General features: G+C 42.1%; 1 protein-coding gene across 2 annotated transcripts in view; it reads right to left on the bottom strand.

The window, feature by feature from the left end:
• Positions 1 to 386: 386 nt before the first annotated feature.
• LOC103016226 (ubiquitin-conjugating enzyme E2 E2) overlaps positions 387 to 13,460 on the bottom strand; it is a 362,459-nt gene continuing 349,385 nt past the window's right edge. The window contains exon 6 of one of the 2 annotated variants that reach the window (XM_057545015.1): positions 387 to 1,195. In XM_057545015.1, the coding sequence (XP_057400998.1) occupies positions 1,098 to 1,195 (98 nt within the window). In that variant the 3' untranslated portion in view covers positions 387 to 1,097. Of the gene's footprint in view, positions 1,196 to 1,775; positions 1,913 to 13,460 lie in introns of those variants that run through there. The other variant, XM_057545014.1, reaches the window with a different exon arrangement.

Raw genomic sequence — 13,460 nt, forward strand, 5'->3', positions numbered from 1 at the left:
ATCTTAAGAGGAAAAAGAAGAGAGAAGTAAGTCCAAAAGTGGTCTGACACAACGATTAGCTCAGACCTCACTTTCGCTAGGAGCCTATTTTTGGAGTCACATATTTGAATTATTGCATCAAGAAGGCTGTAACAGAAAAGATGTCCATGAGAAAGTGATGTGAAGCCAATATGCAAAAACGAGAGTGATCGGAAACGACCATAAAATCATCAGGCTATTGACGGCTGGGGAAATTCCGCGTGCCAAGCAACTCAACTGCGAGGAAATATTAGAGGCTTGAGATGAAAAAAATACACCTGAATCTGTAATTGAATTAGACAAGCCTCGCTGCCTGGAGAACTCTGCTGGTCACCAGGATGCAAAGCAAACGCTGGGTTACCAGAAGCGCATTTATCAGCCACAGTGATTTATTGAGTGCTTTAATAATACAAGTGTACATCAACTGATCCACAGTCAAAAGTGGCAGGTCCCTAAGAAATTTACAAGCACTTTAAGTAAATCAAAATACATATTATTTTGTTCAATCCAGCAGTCTTCTGTGTGGGGACAGAAGGCCAGTGATAAACAGAGTCTCAGTAATGCACAGTGATTCTGATTGAAGCTTTTGTACAAAAATCTGGTTCCCAGTAGCATGCACCCACCGATAAAGACTTCAGTACAAAAAAATTAACCCTAAGCATTACGTTGAAGTAGAAACGAGATAGAATTCTGAACTCGTGTTTTCCCGAAGATCACAGGAAGGGAAAAAGGATCCAAAGAAAACGAACAACAAAAAAAAAACAAAACCACACAGGAAAACGAAGCTCTGAAAGAAAGCTCGTATTATTACAGATCTGACATTGTTTGCACTGAAAACAAACGTTCCCATCCACGTGGAGGTGGGATTAAAAAAAAAAAAAAAAACCCAGATCTTTCAAGTTAACAGAAATTAAACAGGGAGTAAAACGGGAAGGGGTGGGGAGCAAAGGAAAGGGAGGGGGGGCGGGGGATGGATGACATTCTATCACAAAACGGTTCCAAAGGTGATAAAAATAAGACACGCAGAGCCGAGGTGCGGGGCCCCGGTGCACTTGGTGAGCGTGCCGCGGGCCGGGGCCCTAGGTGGCGTACCGCTTGGTCCACTGCCTGGCCATCCGGTCGTGCTCCGCCCTGTTGGTCATGTACTGCGTGGCGATGCTGCCCACCAGCGGGTCAGCTGGAAAGGAAGCAGAAGCGGGAGTCAGTCAGCGCCAGCAGCTCGGCCTCTTCGAGGCTGGGGGAGAGCGGAGCGTCTGCAAAGCTGGCCCCGGTTCAGGGCGTGGGCAGAGAGGGGAGGTGCTGCGCTCTGCAACGAGGTCACCTTCGCCGTGACCTGCAAGTGACCCGCCCCGGAGACCCTGTCCCGGAGACCCCATCTCACCCCCGCCGCCCGACGAGCACCTACCTGTGCTTTGACTGCTGCCTCTTGTCACGTCTCCGGACGAGCGTGACCCTCTCTGTCCCCCACCACACATATGCTTCTCCCCCTCCTCCTCCCCTGGTTTTCAGGTAGATGCTTATTTCACAGAGAAGATGCAGGTGGGCTGTGGGCGGGGCCTGCGGGGTCCTGGATACGATCCCCTGGGGGAAGGGGGCGGGGGAAGCTTGGCCAACTCCCCGACCTGGGTTGTTGCCCAGGCAGGGGTCCAGCAGCAGGTTAGTGGCCCACTGACACAGGGCGACAGGCTGCTTCTGCCTCTATATTTGGGAATATCAAAGCCACAGAGCTCTCTACTACATAGACAGCGACAGATGTTAGTCACAGCTAACCCTCACTGACTTACCACGTCCTGAAACTTTAACACAGGGGAGGCTGGCACGGGATGAAACTGCAGCCTAAGGATGGGGGTCGTCAGGGCTGGAGCTGGGCCCTGACTGCAGGTCTCCTGGGACACTGCTCCACCCAGACGGGATCAACGGTTAATGGAAACAATTCAAAGCAACGAAAAAAAACCGTAATTTAGGTTTCTGGAGATCCCAGAATCCACCCGTTTCCCTCCATTCTCTAATCTCACTTCTTCCCTGAGTTTTATTTCCGGTATTTTTGGTGTTGAGAATTTGAGTGTATTAGGGCACGTGGATGAGAAAGAACCAAAAGGGAAAAGGAAAAATATTAGCAAAAGCTAACGTTAAATATGAAAAAAAGAAAATAGGTAAAGAATATGGAAGTGGGTTTGTGGTCTAATACCACCTCATAACTCGGGAAGATTCTGAGAGTCTGCTAAGACCCAGTAAGACATTCAAGGTCACACCTTCGCAATAACCAAGGTATAACAGGAATACCACCTTTTAATGATCTGCTGATGCTGATGATAACAAAGCTTTTGAAAGTCCTCCCGACAAGACTTTGCTTTTATTTTTTAAATTTTGTTACAGTTCTAACATTATATTACACCATTTTTTTGTGTTTGTTTTTGCTTTTTTGTTTTCTGGCCGTGCTAAGAGGCTTGTGGGATCTTAGTTCCCTGACCAGGGATCAAACCTGGGCCCCCTGCAGTGGAAGTGCCAAATCCTAACCACTGGACCGCCAGGGAAGTCCCCAAGACTTGCTTAAGTTTTAACAAACCTCACTTAAGTTTTCTTGGACTTGTGCTAAGTTTGTTATCATTATTCTAGAGAGAGGCCAGTTTCTTATATTCACTTACATCACAATGATAGTCAATGGGTGTGTTCAGAATGTCTGCCTCTCTGCCTACTCTTTGTGACTCTTGTCCTTCACTCTCCCAAATGGTGAAACTCTATCACTTCAACCAACCGAGCCAGGGTTCAAGATGATTGAAACCAGCAGTACCAGATGTAGACACAAAACACCTGGGATTGACAAGATATTAAAAAAAAAAATGTTGTCTTTCAGTTCAGACTAAGTAATGACCTTATTAGAGTCTAAAAAGGGCCAAAGAGAGGTCTGAGTCACATTTCTCTACCTTTGAAACAAATCATCTTGTTTCAATTTCTGGAATGCAAAGCCTTAGGGCGGAACTTGGGCACCTTCAACAGAGCTTACGTCTACATTGCTCAAGACAGCTGTTTGGTTAAACACGCTCTACATTAGTGATGTGTGCTAAAGAGCCATCTGTACTTCCTGACTTAACTGGTCGAGGTAAAGGACAGGTTTAATGTCAGAAGAAGGACCAGTGACATTAATGTTCTAGTGCAAATCTACCCTCACTGAGAGTGGGCATACTGGGAACAAGAGTCTGCTGTTTTAGCACAAAGGAGGGAGAGGGAGAAGGAGACAGTGGGGTGGGAAAAGCATCCATACTATTTCAACAGGGGCAGAGGGGAAAACCTCAAAAACACGGTAGAGTGTTATTGATAAAACTCACATGCGTTGTGCAGACATTTTTTTGTATGCTTAAATAATTAGCAGTAAATTCCTTTGAGTTCCTTTTTTTTTTTTAATTTTTTTTTTTTTAGATTTATTGATTGATTGATTGATTGATTGGGTCTTCATTTCTGTGCTAGGGCTTTCTCTAGTTGCGGCAAGTGGGGGCCACTCCTCATCGTGGTGCGCGGGCCTCTCACTACCGTGGCCTCTCTTGTTGCGGAGCACAGGCTCCAGACGCGCAGGCTCAGTAGTTGTGGCTCACGGGCCTAGTTGCTCCGCGGCATGTGGGATCTTCCCAGACCAGGGCTCGAACCCGTGTCCCCTGCATTGGCAGGCAGATTCTCAACCACTGCGCCACCAGGGAAGCCCGAGTTTCTTTTATAATACCTTTTCAAGTTCGATTTTGAAAAGAGAAATATTGTTCCATCTGCAAAATTATACATGCTAAATATAAAAACAATAATTAACAATTTCAAAAAATCACCTCACACAGTACACAGGACAGAAAGTTCTAAGTGAAAACCGTCTGCAAATTCACTGAGAGAAGTACTGTCAACATTTTGACTTACATCTTCCCAGACTTCTTTTCTAAACATACAATTTTAAAAAAAGATCATAGTCTGCTTTTGGAACCTTTAAAAAAACTCACTGTATGGTGAATAACTTTTTATATCAATAATTATATCCTACTTGATCATTCTTATTTGATTTGATTTTTTAATTGAAGTATAACTGACTTACATTACTATATTAGTTTCAGGTGTACAACACAGTAATTTGATAATTTTATAGATTATACTCCATACAAAGTTCTTATAAAACACTGACTATATTTCCTGCGCATCATTTTAAATATTAATCTGAATTAATAACCAGTCTTCTGTTTAGAGACATTTGGGTTTTCCTTTTTTTTTCTTTTTCTGCTTTATAAACAATGCTGTGAAGAACATTATTGTGTGCGCATCTTTGTAAATTTATGCAAATCTTAAATTTAAAGTATTAATGAAGGAATAAAGGTATAAAATGAAGGAATTTAAAAATCATGTGTTATCAGTCAAATAGTTCTTAAATGCTAAAATGTTTTGTTGAATAGAAAAAAGTTAAGACTACAAGTAACTGAACTGAAACTATGCAATAAATGTATATCCAATGATCATCGCAGTGAATTTAGTGGAATGAGATACTCCTTTTGTAGTATATTTATAATTATGACTTGAAGTAAGATTGAATCTTGTTATTGGGTTTCACATTTCCTGGATACAGATACTCCAGGGATGAAATAACAGTCTCCAAACATAAATTACCCGGCCTTATTTCTCTAACACTTTCTTTCTACAATAAAAGGAAAAATTTTCCATCATTTTGGATTCTAGATTGTTACTACTCCAAGGCTCTGGCAGCCTTTGAGATGATCATCTATCAGTCTTCCTCCTCTTTACTAAAGAAAAGCCACAAAGTTCACTCGCGAATAAGTAAACTGAAATTCAAGTCTCCTACATGGCCTGCTTTTGGTCAGTAATTATTTGAATTTCTGAGAAGAAGAGCATGTTCACACCTGGCTCCTCTCACAGCAGATGGTTATTATTACTGATTATTAGATGGTTATTATTCCTGGTTATTAGATGGTTATTGTTACTGATTCTCCTAATTAGTAGTGTGGTACGTATGAGAGGGTCCCTGGGGCAGAGGTACAGGACTCACGGTGTGGTCAATGGAAAATCTCGGGGCTGGGAGCTGAGAACACAATGTTCTCCATCAACAGACCGCTAAACCACATCGCCTCATCTGTGTATAAAAATCATGCCATCATTTTTGCTGGCACAAGACGAGCTGGGAAATAGTAGCCTCCGTGGAAGTGTAAGACGGAAAGATCACTGATGACGGGTGACACATCTTCTTCCTCCTTCTCTACTTTCCTGTCTGACCTCTGCTTCCCTACACAGCGCCAGGCGCCTGAACAACAAGCATGGTTATTTGCAAGTGAGTGAAAGGTGATCTCAGTGCTCTGCCCCCTCCCTTTTTTTGGAGATTCGTGTTACATGCACCTTTGATTCCAGAAGAGAAAGGCTCAGGCGACTCCTGCAACCCCGTCTGAAGGCTCACCTCTCCGTGGCGGGGGCTATACTGGAAACACCGGAAACCAGAAGGGTTCACAGCCCGTCCAGGAAAGGAGGGAGACAGGGGTCAAGACTAAAGGGGGTAAGAAGCAGCTGAGTGGTTAGAGGGAGCGGAGAACGACAGGCAATGGCTGAGCTGCCCAGTGATTCCATGTGCAAGGCCAAAGAACATTCTCTCCTGGTTGGTAGGTGGTATGGGAGAAATCACATGGCAAAGAAATGTTGACTCCCTTTTCTTAAGACAACACATATATTCTCAAAGAAACACAAACAAAACCAGTCCAGTATGATGGAAAAGGGGGTGCGCTCCGGGTCCAGACTGCCTGCCTTTGTACCTCGGTTCCACCGATAACCGCGTCATGTCAGGCAAAGGACTTAACTTCTCTGTGCCTCGGTTTCCTCAACTGCACAATGAAATTGCTATAGTTGTTGTTATAAGAATGAAATGAACTGCTCTATAGTTGTTATAAGAATGAAATGAACTGATTATTGTCAGGCACATACAAAACTTCTGCTATCATTTTCAAAATGAAGACAGGAAAATGAATATTCATGTGCACCTTAAAAAATATAAATCTGATTGTCTTCTTGAAGACATTCTCTTCAGATAAAATCCAAAGTCTTTAGCATGTAGTTATTAGAGAAATGCAAATCAAAACTACAATGAGGTACCACCTCACACCAGTCGGAATGGCCATCATCAAAAAGTCTACAAATAACGAATGCTGGAGAGGGTGTGGAGAAAAGGGAACCCTCTTGCACTGTTAGTGGGAATGTAAATTGATACAGCCACTATGGAGAACAGTATGGAGGTTCCTCAAAAAACTATAACTAGAGCTACCATATGATCCAGCAATCCCACTACTGGGCATATATCCGGAGAAAACCATGGTTCAAAAGAATACATGCACTCCACTGTTCACAGCACTATTCACAATAGCCAAGATGTGGAAGCAACCTAAATGTCCATGGACAGATGAATGGATAAAGAAGATGTGGTACATATATACAATGGAATACTACTCAGCCATGAAAAAGAATGAAATAATGCCATGTGCAGCCACATGGATGGACCTAGCGATTATCACACTAAATGAAGTAAGTCAGACAGAGAAAGACAAATATCATATGATGTCACTTCTATGTGGAATCTAAAATATGACACAAATGAACTTATCTATGAAACAGAAACAGACTCACAGACACAGAGAAGAGACTTGCGGTTGCCAAGGGGGAGGATGATAGAGGAGGGATGAATTGGGAGGCTGGGATTAGCAGAGGCAAACTAAAATAAAATAGATAAACAACAAGGTCCTACTGTAGAGCACAGGGAACTATATTCAATATCCTGTGATAAACCGTAATGGAAAAGAATATGAAAAAGAATGTGTGTATATATATGTAACTGAATCACTTTGCTGTACACCTGAAATTAATACAACATTGTAATGCAACTATACTTCAATAAAATAAATTAAACAAAAACAAAAACAAAACCAACAAAGTCCTTAGCATGGCTCCCAAGAGCATCATGATCTAGACCTAATCTTTCCAGCCTTCTTCACCCATGCTTTAAACCAGAATCAACAACTCGCAGCTTCTCCGATAAGCCCTCCAATAAGCTCTCTGCACCTTTGCTTCTGCGACGTCCTTTGCCTGGTGGGCTTCTACGAATTTCTCCACATTTAGCTCAGGCATAGCCTCCTCGGGGATGCTTCTAGGGGCTTTGTAGCAGGCTTATGTGCCCCGTTTCTGTTTTGTCTGTTCGCACCTCTATCACTGTGCTGAGAATGCTGCCTTTTAGTTGTCTGCTGTATATCTACATTTCCCATGGGACTGGAGCCCACGCATTCAGTCGTTCATCAACTATCACCGCATCCCTACTGTGTTCCAGGTCCTGCAGAACTAGTGCTAAATGAGCAAACTCCTGCCCTCATGGGACTCTGCCTGGGCCCCTCTGTCTCCGTTTCCCTCTCGTTAACCCCACGTTTACTGCGATGTATGAATGGATAGAAGAACATACGACAAGTAAGTAAGGAATACACAGAATAACAGCCAGAAAGAGCAGTTACTCCATAAGGCAGGCGTCCCCCTGTAGCATTATATACTGGCTCATCATCGAAGTTTCTTCTCTACACGCGACTAGCAAGTCAGTAAAGGGGACCTCATGGAGAGTGTGACAGCTTTCTTGTCACTTTTCTCCTTTTTTTTTAGTTATTTATTTTTTAATTGTTTTGTATATAAGCAGGAATCCTTCCTCCCTCCCTCCCTCCCTCCCTCCCTCCCTCCCTCCCTCCCTCACTCCCTTTCTGGCTGCGTTGGGTCTTCGTTGCTGTGCGCGGGCTTTCTCTAGTTGGCGGCGAGAGGGGGCTACTCTTCATTGCGGTGCGCGGGCTTCTCATTGCAGTGGATTCTCTTGTTGTGGAGCACGGGCTCTAGGCTCACAGGCTTCAGTAGTTGTGGCCTGTGGGCTCTAGAGCGCAGGCTCAGTAGTTGTGGCGCACAGGCTTAGTTATTCCGTGGCATATGGGGTCTTCCCGGACCAGGGCTCGAACCCATGTCCCCTGCATTAGCAGGCAGATTCTTAACCACTGCGCCACCAGGGAGGTCCTAACTTAATTATTTTCGTATTGAACTTTGTAGTTTGCACTTTGCTGTTTCTTGGATTCTTCAAGGCTATAAACCACTGTCCCACTATCCCCATGATGAGCGCTTACTCACCAAGTCACTGGAGGCTTTCTGTGGGTCTGCCTTGCAATGAGGAATAGCTCTTTTTTGTGTCTTTCATGGAACTTTTCTTCCATGGTTTGGTTTAACCTAGTTTTATTTAAATCTTTTATAAAATTAAAAAGTAATTGATGCTCATTATAATAAATTCAAATAATAAAGAAGCATGTATGATGTAAAGAATACGATCTTCTTTCCTTCAATTTCCCACCATCTCAAGGTAACTGCTGTTAATGGTTGGATGCTCACTCCTCCAGACTTTTTTCTTTATTTATATTTAAACCCAATGGGAATCACATGATTCTGCAACTTGGCTTTTCCTCTGGGCCAATATACAGTAGTTGTGTTTCTAAGATACTAGAAATAGACCTAGCTTATTATTTTTAATAATTACCGGGCATTCCTTTGCACAGTTATTCAGCATTCATTTTTCCATCCCCTACTGATGCACATTTATTGATACATTAGATTTGATTTTTTGCTATCAGGACTAGTATTACCATCTTGTATACATCCTTGAGCATAGGTTTGTGTCGTTCTGGAGGGTAGATTCTTCTAGGTGACAGTGTTGGGCCAGAGAGTACAGTACACATTTAAAATTTTTGCCAAATACTGCCAAACGGCCCTTCAATAAAAGGATGTACAACTTATCCCATTTCTGGACATTCTCCCTAACACTGCATTACGAATCTTTAAAAATTGTTTTTGTCAAGGTAACCAAAAAAAATAAAAAAATCCCTGTCATTGTTGTATCTGGATCTAACTTGATGTCTACTGAGGTTTAACATGTTCTTTTGTTTGTTCACCATTTGTATTTCTTCTCCTGTGATGTGCTTGTTCATGCCTTTTTTTTAAAAAAAATTTATTTATTTATTTATTTATTTATTTGTTTATTTTTGGCTGTGTTGGGTCTTCATTTCTGTGCGAGGGTTTTCTCTAGTTGCGGCGAGCGGGGGCCACTCTTCATCGCGGTGCGCGGGCCTCTCACTATCGCGGCCTCTCTTGTTGCGGAGCACGGGCTCCAGACGCACAGGCTCAGTAGTTGTGGCTCATGGGCCCAGTTGCTCCGCGGCATGCGGGATCCTCCCAGACCAGGGCTCGAACCCCTGTCCCCTGCATTGGCAGGCAGATTCTCAACCACTGCGCCACCAGGGAAGCCCCTGTTCATGCCTTTCGTCTATTTTTTCCTTACTATCATGAAGGAGTATTTTATATATTATAAATATTAAGCATGCACTGAAGTTCAGCTTTGGCCTCAGTATTCAGCCAAAATTGCTTTAGTCTTTGGAAGACTGAACAGACGAATGCCTCCTTTGACGTTATTTTGAGCTTTGTTGAACTTGTGGAGATCAAAGATCGGGTTACCATCATATTTAATAAATACAGGTCATCTTTTGGACTTACTGCTAATATCTGAATACTGGTTTTTAAAATGTTGGTAAGCATGATGAATGTTAACTTGGGACTGAAAATCTCTTTCAGTCGAAGACAGACAGTATGACATACAAGGAAAAGATTAGGAACTGTCTTCACATGTATTCATACAAACGCTCAAAGTGAGATGGAAGTGCAGCTATCATAAGGGAGAAGGCTTCTGGCAAAAAAAAGGCCTTACGATTGTCCACTGCAGATACTAAAACTGAGAGTAAAGCACTTGTAACAACCAGTGGCTGCCGGCAGAGAAAGCAGTGCATCCAATGACTGTGTGAGTCAGGAAATGGATGCAAACATTAGAGATAAAAATGTGAGGGCAATAATCTTCTGTTGGCTTCTTACATATCCAGAAGACATCGTCCTTAAGCATTTTGCACACAGCTTCGGTTTGTGGGAGGGCTGCAAGGACACTGCACCGTGATCTTTTAAGTCTAGGGGTTGAGGAGGTAAGTCTTCACCTTTTTGTTACCATTCGAGAAAAAAGAAAGCTTATTGATCTGATAGTAAAATCTCCACGAAGAGTAACCCACACTGGGATAGACAGCCAAAGAAAAACATGCTTTTCATCAGGCGAAAACATCTGTCTAAGTCTTGCAAGTGTCTCTAAGTCTTGCAGAGGAGTCTCCCAGTAGCTGGCAGTGCTAAGAAATTATACTGCGACGTCATCACGACAAACTTTAAAAACATACCTAATTTTTCATGAAATTAAAAAAAAAATTTTTTTTGGCCGCTCAGCTTGTGGGATCTTAGTTCTCCAACCAGGGATTGAACCTGGGCCACGGCTGTGAAAGCACGGAGTCCTAACCACTGGGCCACCAGGGAGTTCCCTCTAATTTCTAATAATAATATTACAGTATTACTTAAATTCTTAAAATAAAATTTCATATTTATTCTTGTATCTCAGAAGATCAGTTTATGGTGGGAACATTCAGCATTGCCTTAGGTTGTTCATTAATTTTAATGCTGGCTGTTCAGTATTCAGCCAAAAATAAATTCAGTGCACCTCTAAGGAAAATACTATTTATCTATTATATGTGAAGGAAATATTTTCTCCCAGTCTTTTGTCCTTTAACCTAGTTTATAATGTCTCTTGCCATTACAAGTTTAAAGTTTTTCAGTACTTAAATAAGTCAATCTTTCCTTAATATTTTTTAGTGTGATGTCATGTGTATTTGACAAAGGCCTTCTGCACTCACTCCAGTATTTTAGAAATATTCTCCTATATTTACATACAGTAACCATCTGTGCAATGCTAGCTTTATCACACATACAATTCCCATACGTATCTGGACCTGACTCTGTACTTGATATTCTTTCATTCGATTAATTTGTCTTTTGCTTTATTTACTCCTGTTTTTCTTGCTACTGTTTTACAGTATGTTTGATATCTGGTAGGATAAGTTCTCACGTGTCCCCATTTCTTTCCTTCACTAAAGTTTTACTTGGAGAACTGTAATCTTGAGGCTAAGACTTGGAGCAATTAAAGCTAGTTCACCCCAGGGTATAGGAATTTCACATCTCTTTGAAGAATGTTATCAAGATTTAGGAATGACTGAATTCCTCAGGGTCTACTAATTAAAAAATCAAGTGAGTAGGACAAAGTTAAGGTTTTTTGTAGTTTGGAATGTGGGAAAACCAGACCATTAATTATAGGCCTAACCCAGACCAGAAAGGTTGTTAAGTACCCTGAAAAAAAAAAATCATATATACATAGTGTGTGTGCATGTGTGTGGCCCTCGTGGCTCATAAAGCGATTTAGGGGAGAACGTTACCATGTCTATGATTTAAACCAAGTGGTGGATGTTACCCAACTAGATTTAACTCTGAAAATGCTAAATAAAACTGCATACCAGTCTAGCAAGATATGCTATTACCCCAGAATTAATAACTAGTGATGCTAAAAGAGGAATCAAGTACCCCAACTTCTAAAGAGACATTAATACCTTCCTCAGGACTTGCTAAGAGAAGAGGAGCTGGGGGGCTTCCCTGGTGGTGCAGTGGTTAAGAATCCTCTCCCAAAGCAGGGGACATGGGTTCGAGCCCTGGTCCGGGAAGATCCCACATGCCGCGGAGCAACTAAGCCTGTGCGCCACAACTACTGAGCCTGCGCTCTAGAGCCCGCGAGCCACAACTACTGAGCCCGCGTTCCACAACTACTGAAGCCTGCGTGCCTAGAGCCCGTGCTCCACAACAAGAGAAGCCACTGTAATGAGAAGCCCGCGCACCACAACAAAGAGTAGCCCCTGCTCGTCGCAACTAGAGAAAGCCCGTACGCAGCAACGAAGACCCAACACAGCCAAAAAAAAAAAACAAAACACAGCCATTCTCAAATATTAAATTATATAAAGTTACAATTAAGTAATTTATAAAGGTAATCAATACTTAAAACCATTTCTTAATTATTTTACTGCTATTATTATTTATCGTCATAGTTTTTTTTAAGGTCTTTTCTATCCGTATGGTGGAAAAACACCATGTGCTACTACTGTGCATCTTGTCCCGATTACACACTCAGGAAGGTCACATAAGTAGCTTGAAATCAGCAAATGCTACAAATGAGGACTTGATTTACTGTTTTGTTGATTGTCTGTGGTTAAGAAAGTGATGGAGAAAATGGTAATAGTGCAGATTAAACTTAAAAGTGTTATTGTGTCTAGATCCTTACACAGTGAAGAACATAAACACTGGAGGATATATTCTTCCAGCACATGAAACCATTATCTGATTCAGAAAGAAGTTGCTCATGACACCAACCAGTGAAGTTCTGACACTCTTTTCTTTGTTTTACTTTGGTCTTAGTTCTTAACTATGTATGAAAATATCACCCAACATTCCTGTTAGAACCACACTCATTTGTCAGTTACAGCTGCAAAAGTCACTGTAAGTCTTCTGAGAATGAATCAGCTACATGGAATTGGCAGTAAAGAGTACTGTATATTTTATTATCTGTAAACTGCGTACATTTTTACATCAGTAAAATGTATAATAAATGTATGTATGTACATATGTGCATACAACCACCCCTTCCAGCCCCTGCCCATTTCAAAGTTACCAATACCTATGGGGAAGGGCTTAGCCAAGGAAGTTGAGCCGGGGCTGGGTCTTCTACATCAGGGGACTGGGAAGTGAGACCTCGGATTACCGCGCGTGAAGCAGCATTTTGACAGCTGTCACTCAGAAGGCATGGACGGCAAGATGCTGCTTGCCAAAGAAGCAGGAAATCAGGTACAGGGATGCCGCCCTCTTCCTTTATCTGACCCCACAGCCTAGGAGTCAGGCCTTGGAAAGGGAGAGAAGAGATGTCTGAGAACCAGACCTGCTTGCTCCACCCTGATGGAGTGGAAACAGGAAATTAGATTTAAATCAGTATGAGAGGAGAGTTTAAAAACTGACAAGATTGACTTTTCTATTAACTGAAAGTAACCCGAATGCTGCTAAATATTGTTAAGGGATAGAAAAGCAAAATTCAACAAAATGTGGCCTAAAGCAGTGACTGGAGAAAATTAAGGCCAGTCCATATTAATGCCCCCTGAGTTGAGATGGCTCAACAAACAACACGAATACACTGGCTATAACCTAAACTATACTGTTGATAAAATATTTTTCCAAACGTCAAAACTTGTCCTATCAGCCTACCCAGCAGTGCTATGTACCCTAAGTCAATGTGTGTTTTGAAATAGAAAGCGTCTGTTAGACTAGACTCATCCACAGAGCAGCACAGAGGGTGCAACCCTACTGAGAAGCTACTGGATTGCAATTCCAGGCTTAGTTAAACAATAATTCCTAATGAACTCTCAGAAAATATCCTTACCGTATTGGACTTGTTTAAGACACCC

The sequence above is a fragment of the Balaenoptera acutorostrata genome, chromosome 4 (genome assembly GCF_949987535.1).
Source record: "Balaenoptera acutorostrata chromosome 4, mBalAcu1.1, whole genome shotgun sequence".
In the NCBI taxonomy this organism is placed as follows: Eukaryota; Metazoa; Chordata; class Mammalia; order Artiodactyla; family Balaenopteridae; genus Balaenoptera; species Balaenoptera acutorostrata.